The sequence below is a fragment of the Ictidomys tridecemlineatus genome, chromosome 5 (assembly GCF_052094955.1).
Source record: "Ictidomys tridecemlineatus isolate mIctTri1 chromosome 5, mIctTri1.hap1, whole genome shotgun sequence".
Taxonomy (NCBI): Eukaryota; Metazoa; Chordata; class Mammalia; order Rodentia; family Sciuridae; genus Ictidomys; species Ictidomys tridecemlineatus.
The window spans coordinates 143,162,270-143,180,940 of record NC_135481.1 but is presented as its reverse complement, the minus strand read 5'-3'; the positions used below and the strand labels follow the sequence as shown (position 1 = coordinate 143,180,940).

At 37.3% G+C, this 18,671-nt stretch overlaps 1 protein-coding gene across 7 annotated transcripts in view; it reads right to left on the bottom strand.

Moving 5' to 3' along the window:
• The window catches only part of Mctp2 (multiple C2 and transmembrane domain containing 2), a 220,093-nt gene that overhangs the window by 78,134 nt on the left and 123,288 nt on the right, over positions 1–18,671 (bottom strand). For all 7 annotated transcript variants that reach the window (XM_078051223.1, XM_078051226.1, XM_078051224.1 and 4 more), the window contains 2 exons: positions 9,285–9,387; positions 7,830–7,932 (listed from right to left, as the gene is read on the bottom strand). In XM_078051223.1, the coding sequence (XP_077907349.1) occupies positions 7,830–7,932; positions 9,285–9,387 (206 nt within the window). The remainder of the gene's footprint in view (positions 1–7,829; positions 7,933–9,284; positions 9,388–18,671) is intronic.

Genomic DNA, 18,671 nt, shown 5'->3' with positions numbered 1-18,671 from the left:
TACAGGTGTGTACCTTCATGCTCAGCTCATTTTTATGTTCTTAATGAATTTAACGAAGAATTACCTGACCCTTTATGGTTTGGAAAAAACACACTCATAAAACAAATTATATCTGTTATTTTATATTTGGGGAAGATTAGGATGCAGGGAGTAAAGAAAAGAATAAATTTGATGATGTGTTCTCATCTTTGTATAATTAGTAATTTTCACTTAACTGTATATTAAATACCCACTATCCAAGTTACTCCATACTTGTTAAAATAAATTTCTTTGCTGTTTTTTTTTTACCAGTCCATTTAACCATGTGCAAAACTGTATTATATTTGCAGTTCATTTGGAAAGACTCAACATCTTTGCAGAACACAGGTTCTCAGGATCATAAGTTCAAGGTCAACCTCAGCAACTTAGCAAGGTCCTAATCAACTTAGTAAGATCATGTCTCAAAATAAAAACCAACCAAACAAACAAACAAAGGCCTGGAGATGTGACTCAGTGGTTAAGCACCCTTGAGTCAACCCTTAGTACAAAAAAAAATTAAAAAGAAAGAAAATATTTATACCACACATTCTCCCAGTATGTTTCTGTACTTTATTTCTCGGAGACCCCTCAATAAAGGTTGGTAGTGGTCTTCACAGCAATATTCTGTTTTTGTGTGTGTGTGTGTGTGTGTGTGTGTGTGTTGTTTATTTGTTCACTGTTTCCTCATTCTTGATGTTTTTCCTCTTTTGGCATTAACTCTGTAAGTTCCTGTCCATTTTGTTATTATTTCGGGGTGGGGAGCTGATACTTGGATTTATCATATTCACTGATAACATCTATTTTACATTGTTGTGGTGTTCTACAGTGCAGTATTCAATCTAGGACCTTTACATGCTAGGCAGGCAATTGAGCTACACCTCAGGACCTGTCTCTCTTTTATCTTCATCAATTCCTTCCCAAATTTTTTAGTTTTATTCTAGTTTCTTTTGTTGAGATGTATAATTGATTTTTAATCTTTATATTTAGTGACAAAGCCATCCAAGGTAAAAATTTCCTTTCAATAATACTTTTGACCCTTACTCTTAGTTTTTATGTATAGTATTTGTTACTTTCTAAGTAGTCTAGATTGCAGTTTGTTTCCAACTTAGTTACTTTTCCCCACCAAGTACATTAACACGTGTTTCTTTTTCTTTCTTTCTTTTTTTTTTTTTTTGAGAGAGAGAGAGATTGAGATTTTTAAAATATTTTTTAGTTTTCGGTGGACACAACATCTTCGTATGTGGTGCCGAGGATCGAACCCGGGCCGCACACATGCCAGGCGAGCGAGCTACCGCTTGAGCCACATCCCCAGCCCAACACGTGTTTCTTTTGATTTTTTTAATTTCTATTTTTATGGTGTTGGAACCACAGTACAATTTCTGCCTTTTTTGAAATTTATTGAAGTATTTTTGACCCATACAATCAATATTTGAACATGTTAAATGGGCTTTTTGAGCAGAATAATTTCTATACATATGTGTATTTTATTTTCAGTGGCTGTCACAGGGATTTTCACTAATAAACAGTTCTTAAAATTTGTACATTTGAAAATTACAATCTCCAAGAATCATCACAGCTTGCTTTTGTTTGTGGTATTTTCAAACGTGGGTAAATAATACACATTATCATTTGGTGATTCTAATTTTTTCAATTTTTTTCTTGTATTTTATATAGGAAAGAAAATAGGGAATAATTCATATGCAGGTCCATGTTTTTTATAATCTTACTGGTAGTTCAGTCTTTTTTTATAATGACTAGAATAACTCAGTGTATCATGTTTTTGACTCACTGTTTATTTACATTTGTATTCTATACTTTTACTATCTATTTTTATATTACTATGTTGTAGGTATCTCAATGCAGCAGCATTTAGATTTTACTCTGTTCAATGTAAGATTTTTTTTTCCATTTAATAGAAAAGTTGAGCCTATCCAACATCTACTCTCACAAGCGATATGTTCATTGATATACTGTGTAATGGCCATGTTTTTTTGTCATGTTATTTGGTACTAGGGATTGAACCCAGGGTGATTAACCACTGAAATACATCCTTAGCCCTTCCTTTTTGTTGTGTATTTTGAGTCAGGGTCTCAATAAGTTGCTTAGGGCCTTGCTAAGTTGCCGAGACTGGCTTTGAATTTTCAACCCTCTTGCCCGAGTCCCCAGCCACTGGGATTGCAAGTGTATGCCATGGTGCCCAGGCCATCTTGTTGTTGTTCCATGTTAGGGAAATCCCAGTAGGCCCTTCTCTTCCTTTCTCTCTTCTCCTGCCCAGCCTATCTGTCCTAACCAATATACTACCCAGTCAATATACTGCATAAGTTTCATGATAATTCAAACATATTAAAGGTGCCATTACCTAGGTTCCCAGGATGCTGGACAAAATTACCCTATTTTATTTTTATTTATTCCAATGGACTTATTGGAATAAGAGTAAGGGGTAAGGAGAATTGAAAGTTTGTGTTAAGAAATGACCATCGTTGTCCACATTGAGATTCAAGTCTTGCCTTTATCAAATAAACTCTCAGGTGACCCATCTTTTTTTCCTTATTACTCATCCTCTGTCCTCAAAGATTAATCACTTGGAATTCCCTGATCAAATTTATACCTAGAAAATAAAATCTTAGCCACAGACCACTTTACATTGTTTTAAACCTAATGATAAAGCCATTAACGTAAAGTTAAATATCAATATTGTTTAGTTTAATGGTTATCATTTCAGCATTAATCTAAAAAAATCTATGATTATATGAGTTTATTAAATTGGGCAAAACCATCACAGGTGAAACTTGTACAGATAAATACTTAATTGAAAATGTAAAGAGCTATTTGCATGGCATTTATTTGGTATAAGCAACTACAGAACATTTGTCTCATAAAACTAGGTGAAGTTGCTGTTGGTGCAGCTACTTATCAAGTACCTGAATCCACTGAGGGTGCTGGGGCCCCCTAATGGCACTGTGAAAGCCCTATTATTGTGATGACACTCTTGTGTCCATGTTGTTCTGACCCATACAAAAGGACTCATGTTTGTTTCAAAATGCAGTCTCTCAAAGTTTGGATGATTCTTTCTTGGTTATTAGAAAATAATAAATGTATGCTTGTTCCTATTTTACAGATCAAGTCTGTAAGGCAAACTTTAGTCATCTTAAATTGGCCCATTAGATAACTCTAAGAGAATAATTGTATGAGTGAATAAAAAGGACTGACCTAGAGGAGAATACAGCCCGATTTTCAAGACACGTTTAGTATCACTTAAATTGAGGATATAGACATGTTAAATAAATCGATTGAGCCAACTAATTATTAGAAGAGAATGTCTACTCCCCAAAATATTTTGAAAAATCTCAAATGTGCTTATTGCTTTCCACTATATTGTTTACTATATAGTAAATTGACTGATTAGAAAAGTATAGGAGCAAAGTGAAAATGAGGAGATATATGTCCCCTTTTTTGCTCTCACTGACCAGCCACGGAAGAAGTCTTCAGATGGTAATGCAGTCTAATCTCAGTTTCCCACTATTCTTAATCACCTGTATTTGATTAAAGAGCTTTGCATATCTGTAGAATAATTAATTTTTTTCAAAACTAAGAGAAATAAAATCTATGGAAGGAGGGCTTACTGGCCTGGATTCTTTTAATCCTGATATACGACCAATTGTACATATACATCTTGAACAATTCACCACCACTAATAAATATACTTATTTCAGTATATGGATTTTAAATGAACCAATAGTCAGCTAGTACTTTCACCTTGATTAAAAAGATATAGTGAATTTAGAACAGGCTCTTTATTTAACAGGCTTAAATGCACTTAACACATTAACATTTAGAGTAAGATTAAAAGTTAAAGTACCTTCTGCACTTTCTACTTAGACGTTAAAAAAAAATGTAGTTTGCATTGTCTCCAAAAGCATAAGCCAAATTTTAGTTTATGACTTGAATAAAAAAACTCATTTTCACAAAACTGTTCCCATTCCATTGGGAACAAATTGTTAATTATAAATTAAAATAAAATATTTGTTTTTAAACATAAAAGGAGACATTATTGAATATTGTTCTGTATTCTATAGATGATAGTGAAGCACCAGTAAATTCATTTTTATAATACATTCTCATATTAACCCCCCCACCCAAAAAAATAAGTTCTTCTCCTAAGAAGATACAATGTGATACTTGCATTTTCTTTAATGCTTATTTAATTCTGGAAATTTTAGTAAATTCCTCTCAGATTTACTTAATACTGTAGGAAAATTTTCTTCCTAGTCAATTGCACTGATGTCTCTGTCCCACAGTCAAAACCTTTCAGCAGCTTCCTGCTGACAGAATAAGCCAAACCTCTCTGCACCCTCCACAGGCCTGAGTAACCTTCCTCCTCCCCCTCCCCTTCTGTAATCATGCTGAGCTCCAGACACAGGTCCCGCCTAGCCCCAGCATGTGTCCCTCCTCTGCTTTACTGCTCACATATCTCTTCTACATAGAAGATCTTCCCTTTTGACCTCACTGAAGTCACTACCAACACCTATTCCTTCCTGACCCAGTTCCAACTCCTTGTCTTCTAAATGCTTACATCCATACTTCTCACTTCCTATTTGTCTAGTTCCTTTCCTGGGGCCCTTGTTATTTGAGGTCTTGTTTGTCTACTGCTTTGGGCACAATAATCATTTCATAGGTCTTTACTGTGCCCATCTGACATTTCTTAGAAGCTCAGGCTCTAATATGAAACTGCCTAAATTAAAATCCTGCTTCCATCACTCAGCAGCTATAGGATTCTTTCTGTGCCTCGGTTTCCTAATTTGTATATTGGCATAACAATAAAGCATGTCTTATTAAGTCATCAGAGAATTAATGATTCAACATACGTTAAGTGTACAGCACAGAGTTTGCTAGTTAGGCATCAATCAGTATATAAACTAAAGAAAAAAATCCTAGATCTAAATAGGTAGATTTTAAAATGTACTCTCTAAACCACAAGTTAGAATTACTTGTATATAGAAGGATCAATGAAATAATCAGCTCAAAGTATGCCAGTGATAATGAGGGTCATAGCATTTAAAAAAACATATTTATATCTCCATGTAACATTAGAGATCAATTAATTTGGAAATGGCAGGTGGAGCATAAGATGTCAAGACAAGCACAGGGATACACTGTGGGGTCTGATGGCTTCCCCGATTTATCTGTCAAAGAATCAAAAATAAATCAGAAATGAATCTGAATCAGATCAGCCACACTGAATGGCAGCAGCTGAAGTATCATATTCAATGCACCGTGCCAAGGACTCCAAAATCCGTAAGGGGAAAAAGGACCAGCCATGCTGCTTCACAAGGCAAAGACCTTTCATATTGGCATATATTTCCAGATGTGCCACAGCCCATTTATCCTAGAAACAAATAAAGTAAAATAAATCAAGCACTGTCTATCTCGAAACACCCTGTGGTTCCTCATCCTCCAAAAGGAAAAAGCCAAGTTCTTCAAACTTTGGCTTTCCAAGTCCTCCAGGGTCTTTTCCTGTTCTGCATCTCAATTTTCTCCACCTGACTCACACCATTCCATCCACAATAGTACCCAGGGATTTCTGGAATCTGACAATCAAGGTCCTGCTGCAAAGCAGGAAACCTGCATGAAAGTTTCCCCAGATATCATAAGACTCACTTCCTCATCTATATTCTCGTTCAAATGTCCCCTTTTTTGTGGCTCTCACTGGCCAGCCATGGAAAATTGCACTCCTCCCTCTGCCTGATTTTTCCCCATCTAACATACTGTGTACAATTTTTGTGTCATTTTGTATATGTCTCCTCTTCTACACATCTTGAAGCCATGAGCTCCAAGTGAGGAGAGAACTCCCCTGAGGTCGTCATTGGCGCTGTGTCACCTAAAACAGCGCCTGGTGCACAGTGACATTGGATCAATGCCTATGGACAGAATGATCAACAGACCTTAGGAAAGCTATCATGAACCTGAAAAAAATGTCAAGATGAATGGCTATTTGTATTTCAACCAGCTCTTCGACAAAACATTTCACCTTATATTTTGGAGGAATGTTTTGAAAAATGATTTAGTGTAAGTCAATGGTTCTACACTGGGAGGGATTTCCTGACTCTTCAGGATCTTTGGAAATGTCTGCAGATGACTTTGGTTGTCACAGCAGTAGTGGGTGGCAGCTGCTATCCATTGGAAGTCATGTAAGTAAGTTATGTAAGCACGTAAGTCAAAGATGTTTCTGGACATTCTACAGTGCAACAAGAAAGCTCCATGTGATGAAGACTATTCTGGCTCCAAATGTCAACAGTGTTAAGGTTGAGAAGCCCTGATGTAGCTGAAGTTAAGTTCTTAGATCTGCCAAGTAGAGCATGCGGGAAGAAAAAGAGAAAGAGGGAAGGAAGCAAGTAGACTAAGTGAGTTGTTGCAATTGTAGACCACAGGCATGAAACTTTTACAAACAAAAGGGGAGAGTTTTGAAAAATTAGCAAACGTGTTCACCTTGCAAGAAATAAAATGTGCTACTAAGATTTATGCATGAAAGTAAGAAGAGAAATGTCAAAAAAAAATTAGTGAATGGAGGAAAGTGAATTATAAAGAAGACCTTTTTCTCCTAGTACCTTTAGGGTCTCTAAAAGTGTGCCCCATATTCCTGTTACATGTATTCTTTCAGGAATAACTGACAACGCTGTAATAAAAAAGGGGGGAAATCCCAAATCACCACCTCCTCTCTGTGAGCCCCGCAGTCTGCTGCCGACAGCTCGGAGCATTTGGCAGGAGCCGGCTGTACAAGGGAGCAGATGCTTCACGCAGGCTCTTAGAGTAACATCAGGGATATGAGAACTTGGGGAGAAATTAACCAAGCGATCAAAAACAGACGAAGAGATATTAAGAGGTATAGCATTCCCCTCTCTGTAAACATTGTGTGAGCTAGACTAACCTCATGGTTGAATTACAGAGTGCTCCATCCACAAAGATGCACAAGTAGCTTTGGAAAAATAAGTCTTTGGGAAGAAATAAAATCTCATAGGCTGATGAAGCCATAGTCTACAACAAACCGTGTTGCCAGTTGAAGGAAAAACATAAAATTCTCTCAGAACAGTTCATCAGACCTACATGTTAATGTCCATTTAATGGATGGGGGAATGTGCTCCGTAGTTTTCCTTTTTCCCCATGTTTTTGGCTTTCTTTGATGTTTTCTCTGCTGTATTTTATAAGTATTTTTTTTTTCATTCAGCATTTCCTCTTTGCTGACCCCCGTATGTTCTCTTTAAACCAGACTACAGAAACACTCTCCCATTTCTAAGAGACATCTTTGCTTTCTTCCACAAAATATTTTTGGAGGCTGAAAATGAACAGGCCAAGTAAAAAACAATAAATACAAATGGAACTTTGGGATAAAAGGTCTTCCGCAGAGCTGAGAATGAAGGTACAGTTAGCAACAATTTAATTTTGAGGAAACATAGGGTGAGGAGGTATAAAGAAATACATGTTTTCCATTAATAAATGCAAATCTGAGTTGTAGATCCATATTCCTTGAAATCAAATGGAAACTCCAAGCTTAAAAATGGAGAGAAAGACTGAGAGTGAATTGACAGACTGGACAAAATGTTGTGGTTGATTAAATCAATACTGGACTGACACAGAAAAGATGATGTCTCTTTATAACTCAAACTTAAGGAAAAGGAATAAAGCGGTAGTTTGCTTTTATAGCTACAAGAATATTTCTTTTTTCTAGCACTGACAAGGACAAAGCAGCTCTGGATCACAGAAACTCATCAATTGTTAAATAACTTGCAAATTGTTGATGAACGAAAGGAACTTACAGACAGCAAGGGAATGGCAACTTTTCCAAGAAAATCAGGGGGTTTATCTCCATCTTCATCAAACACTGTCACTTCCAAAACATCATGGATGTCTTTAATGGGACTGAAACAAGAAATATCAGGTCTTATACACAAAAACACACAAGTGAAAGTCTGTTGCATGAAGATCTGAAAACACCGTTTCACTAATTAAGTCTGTGTGTCCTCAGAGTATAAAACTACCATTTAATTAAATTCTAAAAATTAAATCAAACTGACTGTATTCCCAAGCCTTCCATCATAGAAGACTCAGACATCCACATGAAAAAAAAAAAATCAAGTCAACTTTTTTACTGACATTTTCTTTCCATGTAGATGTGCACTTGAGGGTGCAACTGTTAGAGGAGCAGAATAAAGGAGAGAAAGAGTGAGAGGGAAAGGGAAATGATTTCAGAAAGTTGCTTCGAAATGAGAAAAGTAAGCATCACATTTTCTTTGAGTTAATGAAAAGGAAAGGTAAAATTCACATTTAATGAAATAGTGAGAAAGCTTCCTGTGGTCGAAACACAAATGCCAAAAATCCAAGGCATATTTAGAAACTTTTTTGTTGTTGTTGTTGTTGTTGACCATAAGGCAGACACCAGTGAAAATGAAAATAGAGCCACGATCACTGACAATGTGTTAGAGAGACAAGACACTCTTATTCCTGGCCACTGGCAGACCTGTTGGCAGAGCTGATCCACTTTCTCATTGGTCCTTAGGAGACTTCTATTAATATCATCAAAACCACACAAGCAAATTAGACTTTTGTAGACTAAGCATTTATTCAGCTTTGTGAGGATAATGTACCATCATTTCACCCAAATTCAACAGGGGCCATCCCTTGATGGTCAGGTACCTTGAAATCTAAAGTAGGAAATTAAGTATATCCTGCCTCCTTAATAGACAAGTTTGATGGAGTGGGCAGGGCATTGCTATGGATTGGGTCATTCAGCTAAATATAAATAGAAGGAGGCTCTGGGAGTCATTAAAGATTCACAAATAATATGTGTTTCCTAATGACTCTGGCATAATACAAGCTTTCAGGCATTTAAGGTAATGTTAGAGCATACAAGCTCCTTGAATTTAAGGCAGGTCTCCATTTGTGACTTTATTTAACTGAGGAATGAATTGGTTTAGATACATGGAGGCTTCTATATACCCACAGATTAATTTAGTCACTTGAAAGATCTACTTTACAAATGCCTTCTATAACACTCCCTTGCAGCTCCAAATGGTCTCTTCTATTATTAACACCACACTCCATAAAATAAAAGTATAAAAGGTTTTAAGGAAAAAGAAACAATAAAATTCACTCTTTGCACATAAAAATGGACAAAAAGTTCCACTCAAGAGCCCCAGCCTGCCCCAAACATATCAAGGATAATTGCTTTAAGTAAAGCCACTCCTCTGTATTTGAGAGGCTAAAGCACTTACAATGTAAAAACTTTGTTCCACTCTGGGTTGAGGTTTTTGTAAATGGTATGTGTCTGAAGCCGGTCATTGCCTACTTCCAACAAGCAAAAAGGATCACTCTTTCCTGGCAAGAGAACAGACATTAGTCAATGACAAATGAGTCCACAAAGGGTCAAAAGCACAGTAAACAAAAGCCATGTAGTTTTCCAACAATGAAAATTTCATGTTTGGTAAAAGAGGGAAGGTGAGACTACTTTTCTAGAAAGCTCTTTGGAAGCCCTCTTTGGGAAAGTGGAAGGTATACAAAGTCTATAGGTCTTTTTGCATCTTTTAACAACCTAGGACCTGATACACAATACCCAACTCAGCTCAGATACAGCTGAAAGTCAGTAACCATTCAGGTCTCACAGGAAGACTATCGGTTTGACCTGAGAGAGGATCCACTTCTTTGTTTTATTTTTAAAATAAACTCAATAGCAAAAATAAACATCAGAAACAAAACAAAAAAAACCAAAACCTCAAAGCCCACACACAATCCAATTTAAAAATGAGTAAAAGATCTAAAAAAAAAAAAAAAAGAATTCTCAAAAGAAGACATGCAAATGGCCAACAAATATATGAATGTTCACTAGTATTAATCACCAGAGAAATGCCAACTGAAGCCACAATGAGCTATCACCTTGCCCTAGTTAGAATAGCTAGTATCAAAATAAATAAAGTGTGTGTGTGTGTGTGTGTGTGTGTGTGTGTGTGTGTAGAAAGGGAACTCTTATGCACAGCTGGAGGGATGTACATTAATATATTCCTTATAAAATTCACAGGTTCCTCAAAAAGTCAAAAGTATATCTATCACATGATCCAGCATTCCATTATTAGGTATATATTTAAAGGAAATGAAGTCAATATATTGAAGAAATATTTGTACTCCCATGTTTATTGTAACACTATTCACAGTAGTCAAGAAATCAAAATAAGGTTCCATCGATGGATGAGTGGATAAAAAAATGTGGCACATATACATACATGAATAATATTCAGCCATAATACAGATGATACTTAGTTGGTTTTTTTTTTTTTGCCACAGCATGGATTAACTGGGAGGACAATTTTATGAAATAATTTAGGCACAGAAAGAAATACTGCATGATCTCAATTCACATGAAATCTAAAGAAGCTGCTCTAGTAGTGACTAGAGGCTGGGCAGGGTAGGAGTGACAGCTGAGTGGGGAAGATTCATCAAGAAGTATAAAGTCACAGTTAGGCAGGAGGAATGCATTCCAGCTTCTCCCGCATTAACAGAGAAACTACAGTTGACAACATTGCATTGAATATATTTCAAAGCAGAAAGAAGGAAGGATATTGAAGTTTCTCACCAATAATAAATGATTAATCTATAAATATGGTAAGTGCCCTGATTTAATTATTACACACTGTATTTATCAAAACATCACCCTGTATTATAAAACTGTTACTATATGTCAGCTGGAAACAAAAGGGAAAATGGAGCACATCTCTGCTTAGATCCTAAACTTTCTTTAGGTCAGAATGGATGGTTACTCTTCTACAATTAAAAGCCTATGAAAACTTCCATCATTTACATGGCTGTGAGAAGACATGCAAAAGAAGTGTAGAAATGACTGTTTAAGATTTAAAATGCTGCTTTTACTGACCACAAACATGTATGATTCTATATACTCAAGTGTATTGTAAGACCACGTGAGTTACATTTTTGGTGCTATGAAACATACAGACACATAATTCAATGAAATAGTTTGGGAATTGTATCTTAAAATATCTTAAGCTCATCCCTTACTTCTCATCTCTTCTTTTTTTCTGCCCTATCTCCCACACCCTCCAAAACCCCCCACACAAAAGTAAGATAATTCTAAATCTGAAGTTGAATTCAGAGTGCTACCAAAAATTCTCTTCCCTTTTGTCAGATTTGGCAGAGGGAATGTAGAATTGGAACTGTCAGGGAAAGAATGAATAGCCCCATAATATCCTTACAACATGAACTCATTGCCTGTGTCCCCAGCACATTGGTACTTTACAAAGCCGTGCATGCTAAATTAATTGAGGGCATAAGGACAGATGCTTCTCCAACAAATGCCAAGGAGTCCTGGGCCAGGGCCTAATGCAGAGAGTGCTTGCGCCTCTTGACCTGTTGACCTGCTATTCAGGTCAATGAACCAACATCTAATTCACTTAATAACCAGGAGCTCTGAGGTACTGCGTATTGAGAGAGAGACTAAGTATACAGGAGCCTTCATGAGGATAATATTTTTTTTTAAGAAAATGGAGAAGAGCAGATGCATGGTTGAGGTTCAGTTTGAAACAGAAGATTCCATTCCACTGACTTGTAGTCTAGACACTTGGATACCTGGCCAAACCTTTTAAGTCAGTGCCATTGGACACCGTTAGTGGTCAGTTACCACTAGACAACAATCAAATCACAGGTCTAAATGAGTGAGTTTGGGTCTTAACTGCAAACAATGGAAAGAAGCCCTGTCTAAATTTCATAGAAAAAGAATTTATTTAAATAATTCAGCTCTCAGAACACCTGCAAAGCCTGGAAAATCACAATAAAAAAGTTGCTGTCCACCAAAGAATAACTTAAGCACATAGTATTATAATAGTTAGTATTATATTGTAATAGCTAATGCTATTATAATAGCTAGTATTATATTATATTATAATCCTAAAGGATACTCCTGTCTCTAAACCCTGCCTGTGGCTTCTTCTAATATGAATTCTCTTTTCCTGCTTCTTTGCTTTGTTTGATGCACAAAGGCCTCCTATGAAACATCTGCCTAGCCATGCACCCATGCCCCAGTATCAGAGCTCAGAAAGGGAGACTAGGCTTTCCAGTCTTTCTAAATGCAAGTGGGTTCTGAAATGGTCTCCTCCAGATGCAATGGGAAACTCCTCTAATATAAGAGGGATTTTAGATGCTAGGCAGTCAAAAATCAAATGATCGCACAAATCCATCTGCAAAAAGATTCTGGCTTATTTAAAAAACAGTTTTCTCTGAAATGTACTCTGCAGGGGATTTAGATGGGGTAGAGCCTGCCAACATAGAACAACACTGAATACAGAGAGAACACATGCTCTGGGCTCCATGCTCAGGTATGGCATGCTTGATTCCTCAACCCAAGCTGAAACAGCTACTTAACCGTTTGTCAGACTATTAGTAGGTGTCAGCGCAGCTCCTCCAGAGACACCAACATGACATGCCATCAGCACTTGCTCTGGGGAAACCGCCTGACACTTTTAATGAAAGCCCTGGGGTTACTCCACAGCAGGGCAGAGACAAGGCCTCGTCCTGTTGTGGCACAGGTGGGCTCATGCTGCAGCTCCCACTCTTCTGAGCAAGCATGCTCTTAGCTGTCCCAGCTAATGAGGAACAGACTTTCCTCCAGAAACTGGAAACTTCAGTTATGTGTCTCCAAGGAACATCCTGCACCAACTCTCTGAACGTAATTCAGTCAAAGCTCATTAAAATGCTGCATTTATTAATATTACAGTATATACAGGCAGAGAGAAGAAACAAAGACATTAAGATGCTTATAGAGTAATCTATGTACACTTTTTAGTTTGATCTTTCTTATGTAAGACTTACAGGATGAATATTTTTATTGCAGACAATAATGATTTCCCATAATAAACGGAATGTCCCTATATCCCCAATGGCACTGAGAGAACAGCACTGGGCAGACTGCTGTCCAGACCTTCAAGGATCTACTTTTCCTTTCCTCTTCACACATTTTTTTCCTGTAAAATACCTCCCCGTGTCCAGATGACATGTCACCTAGAAATAATGATACCAATGGTGATTCAGTTTCACATTGGAATTTTAGCACCTTCACACGGTAGCCTTTTCCATTTTCTTTAACATCAGTTTCACATTCATTTATATTCCTTGAATAACAAATAAGAGTTTTTGATTTATAATTGATATAATGGGAAATTTTCAAAAGTTGAATGACAAGTAGTAAATGTATTTTAAGGGTCGTAGTTTTCATTTGAAAACCATTCCTGAACACAAACTCTGCTCCTACCACCACACCTTGTTCTGATATGCAAAGACCACCAAGCTATTACCTATAAGGAACTCTCCTCCTGGTCTCTGCTGTTCTGCAAGTATCATCTTTTCAGTGGAAACTTCCTTCACACTCACACTACAGCACATTGTGTTGTCCCTGTCTCTGATCTCCAATTGTGTGTTGTCTTTTTTTTTTTTTTTTCTTTTGGTACCTGGGATTGAACTCAGGGATACTCAACCACTGAGCCACATTCCCAGCCCTATTTTGTATTTTATTTAGAGACAGAGTCTCACTGAGTTGCTTAGTGCCTCACTTTTGCTGAAGCTAGCTCTGAATTTGTGATCGGGGCTCAGGAGGCTCCTGTCTCAGCCTCCTGAGCCCTTGGGATTACAGGCATTCACCACTGTACCAGCCAATTGTGTGTTTTCTTCACACCTCTCATATCCCGTATCTATAGATCTTTTTTCTATATTCAGCCTGTGTATTTTACTTAAGGATCCTGAAGCTGGAAAAACCAACATATGCTTACATGCCCTTACCATCCCTGGGAAAAGTGCCATGGCCAAGTGAAAGGGACTCCAGTGAGGAGTGCAGACCACAGGGAGCCATGCTTCTCCCATCCTTCGACACTCCCTGCAAGAAGCCATATTTCTTTATCTAGATTTCCTGTGTATCTCCCATCCCCCAAACCCATGTGCCATTTGTTCAGAAATAGAAATGAAAGTTCAGAGAAATTTAATTTGGTTGGGAAAATATTTCATAATGGAGGTGAATCTTAAGTGAGGCTTAGAAGGGGAATATTTGCCTGGTGCAGTGGCACACACCTGTAATCCCAGTGTCTTGGGAGGTGAGGCAGGAGGATTGTGAGTTCAAAGCCAGCCACAGCACAAGCAAGGCGCTAAGCAACTTGGTGAGACTCTTTCTCTAATAAAATACAAAATAGGGCTGGGGATGTGGCTCAGTGGTTCAGTACACCTGAGTTCAATCCCTGGTAACAACAACAACAACTAAAAAAGGTGAGTGTTCATTTAACAAAACTGGATATATCCTTCTTGGGCAGATTCCAAATTTATTCAGAAGATATATTTCTATACATATAAACAATTGGCCTTCTGTATCCACAGGTTCCACCAAGGGTGGATTATGTAATATGTACTTGGCTCATGATAGTTGCCTTTATAAAGGAACAGGTACAGACTTTTTTTTCCTGATCATTATTCCCTAAATAATGCAAATATCACAACCATTTACATTGTATTATGTATCATAAGTAATCCGAAGGTTATTTATAGTATGTGAGAGAATGTAAGTTTTATATAAATTCTATGTCACTTTACACAAGTGATGAGAACATCCTGGAATTTGGGTATCTAAGGGGCAGCACTAGAATTACTCTCACAGAGTTATCGAGGGACAACTATATATTAACAGGCAAGTACTGGCCTGAAGGTCATGACCAGTACTTTTCACTCAATTTCAATTCATGTTACTCATCCAGCAGCCAGGAGCCACCATACCCTGTTGACTCAAAACAAAGGGCAGGGTTTATAGAGGAAGATAATTCCTGAAGCTATGTATGGAGCATTGTAGCTCAAAAAACCTGGGAAAATAGAAAGGATGATAGCACTGCCGTTTCAGAGAAAATTTCCAAAAACCGCTTTTAGGCCCCGTTTTAACCCTTTATTTATAAACCCTCCCATCAAATATTGAAGAAAATTTTAAATGATCATTCTGAAAATTTGTATCCTCTGTCAACTGAAGCCGCACGATCCATCCTGATCCGCCTGCCGTTCACCAGTTCTTTAGCCAGGAATGTGTCTCTTTGCCCCACTTCCAACCACACCAGGCTGCCCCATCCTATCTGGCAAACAGGAACAAGGCTTATTCATGCTTCTCACTTTGCATGCAGAGCAGCTTGTCTGTGCAATGTTCTTCCAACTGTGCCTCTTCTCCAGAAATTAGAATGCCAGCTAACCTCCCAGACCTGGTGCAGACATACACTCTTCCTGGAATTTTCCTGGCAATCTACAGGGAGGTCCAGGATTCCTGTGGTGACTGGCTCAGGAATTAGAATATCTCCCATATAATCTACCTGTTCATTGCTTCAACAGATATATTAGGATCCCTGAAACATGGAGATCCCTGTGCCAGGAGCTGACAAGGACTAAAAATAATAATAATAATAATGAAGAAAATGCCAATCTTGGTTCTTGCTGGGCCTACTTTTTACATGTGCTCTGTGTTTTCAAGTAGATCACAGGTTCCTTTAAGACAATGTGGCTTCCTCAGCATCACACAGGCAAAGAGCTACTCTGTTTGTTGTAACAGATTTTCTGAACAAAGGGTAGCTGGTCCCCACTGGGAAGACGGCAAAGGACAAAGAGGACGTCATCTTGATGCAATGTTATTTCACTAAATTTCTGATGTTTTCATATTGCAACACAAATGTAGAAAAAACAAGGATTAATGACATCAGAATTTTTTACACCCACTCCCCTGCCACCACTCATGTTTCAAAACACACCAGTATCCCCTGCATTTGCTTAATATCACCATGATTTCATTCCCTGTGCAAAAGCCTTGCTGCCCATCAGTGCCAGAGAAAACTTTTAAAGTTCATATCAGATCACTTCACTCCCCTACTTAAGTTGTTTCCCAAATTCCTTTACCTGGCCCCGAGCTCCCACATGGTTCAGTGTTACCTAAGCTGATAGTTTTCTCTCCCCAAAGGTCCCTTTGCTCTCTGTTTTCGAGTCTCACTTGATTTCTTGTAGCCCCTCAGAAAACATGGCTTGGGAAATGGTATTCCCTCATTTAAAAATGCTGGACCAGCTCTTCATCCTTGACATCTCTACTAAAACATGACTTGCCAAAGCAACATCAGTTAGGTGTCTTTTAATGAATTTTAGCACCTATTCTTGACCTTAGCAGTATGATTATAATCAAATAGAGAGTCACTGGTTTAGTCACCTCATGTGAAACCCAGAGCCAATTCCAATTCTCCACCATGTTATCAGGGGCTATCATAGGAGAAATACATTTGCTGACATAAATTAAGATATTCCTAAGAACCCAACCACTAAGATCAAAGTGATACCTGTAATTTGTAAAGTGCCACAAATGAACTTAATTCATATGGTGTCATTAAATTACAACTGCTAAATCTTCTACATACTCCCAAACTTTGCCTTGACTAGAGAGTGCATTCTTTGGCAGACAGTTAAAACAGCCTGCCAAAGGTAGATTTATATAGTTTTTAATGTATTTTCAAAAGTTCTTGATTTGGGCTCAGTTATCCAGGAGGATCACATGAAAATTAAAAGCATTCAATCACTACCACTGAGCTTTCTAGAAATTCCAATTATAGTCGTCCCCTTGAAAATAGGGCATCTTTAAGAGGAGAAGTATTGCTATGGATACAGCTTCCAGAGACAGGCAATGAAAATAAACCATACAGTGGGCATGTGGTTTAAAATTCCCAGTGAACAATAACCACAGGACCACTCTTTTTCTGACACAAGTAGCCTTATATTTCAAAAAAAGAAAACAAAAACAACAAAACAAAAAACTTAATAGGCACCATTATAATTTACAGAAATAACTCAAAAGTAAGTATCATAGCATATGACTGGAACACTGTTTTTGTGTAATGTGGTTTAAATGCAGTATATTGGTCAATAGTTTCAGAGAATAGCACTTTACACACAATAAAAATCAGATGATCCAAAAAGGTACTTTATAGTAATAAGACTATTATCCACATTATGAAAATGTGAAATGAAAGCACTATATTAGGTTAGCATGAGAATTTCTCTCCAATAAAGCATTTTTGCCTTCATTTCTAGTAGGTAATAGAAGCAGAAACAAATCCAAAAAAAGGCATCTTAGTGTGATAGCTATAGATTTCTAAAAGTATCTGAAGACCTAAAAGTGATTAACAATGCTTTTATTTCTAGCTTTATCTAAAATTAGAGAAATTTATAAATAATATATCAAAAAGACAATCTGTAGGGCTGTGGCTGTGGCTCAGTGGCAGAGCACTAGTCTAGCATGAGTGAGGCACTGAGTTTGAGCCTCAGCACCCATTAAAAAATAATTAAAATAAAGGTATTATGTCCATCTACAACTGAAAATATTTTTAAAAGACAATCTATGAAATTCTCCATATACTATACTCTAATAAAATAAATTTAATAAAGAATAGGAAAAACATTTCCTAAACACATAATATATATTGGACATATTCAAGATACCCATGAATGTGTGAAGGCTTAAGAGTGGACCCCAGGTTAGTATGTGATAGAATCAAGACAGCACATGGGATTCTGCTTCTCTGTATACTTTGTATATTATATTCCCATATTGCACAGGGATTAATATGTGAGGCTACCTCAAAAAACAAAGCGCCACATCACCACCACTAATTTTCATCAGAAATGAAAAAAATCATTGAACAGAACATTATTGTACTTAAGGCAGGAGTCACAGGTACATGGAAGGACTCATGCACTTATGGAATGGAGTGTTTTGCCCTTATAGTAATGGGAACTCAAACCTGTGTGGGGGACATGCCAAGAGCTCCTCCTAATGGCACACCTAAGGAACCACTCCCTAATTTTGATGAGGGTCCTCATCTATTTTGATGGTGCACGCCACCCCCTGCATCAGGAATTCTACAGCAAAGAGTATGAAGGGAAAGAAAACAGAGCCCTCTCTTACAGCTTCTAATCTCACTAAAGGTTTGTCTGTTCACTGAGTATAGGCATTCAGTGATATGTGTTCATCATCACATCTACCACCAACTTGAGTTTGTTTAAATTGAGAAAAACTTAAAAAGCAGGCAAGGGCATTATACTGAATTCACCAGAAAGCAGCAGGGTGTTCTGGAACTAAATGTATTATTGTTCTTCTGAATCGGGTACTGGAACTTTCCCTAACATGCTTATTTATCAACTAAGGCCATCTTGTAACAACCTAGATTTCTTTCCTGAAAACATGTTGTTTTTACCATTCCTCTGATAGATATTTTGAGATTATGTTAATTTGATCATTGACTCATTTGTCAACACTGGCAACAGAGAGGGGTCCAAATAATGACATCACTACTCATAGGTCAAGAGGATCCTCATAAATTTGGAAATTTTTGTTGTTGTTGAAGGATGTTTTTTCATGGCAAGAAGTGCCAACAAATCTCAAGCATGACAAGAAAAAAAAAAAAAAGAACATGTTGATTTTTGGAGAAAAACCAGGTCCATACTATGAGTAAAGTTGATCCTTCCAGCTTTGTTCTTCCATTGCTTCCTGACAACTCCCAGCTTTTCATCATGACACACAGATTATTATAATGATAGAAACATAAAAAATA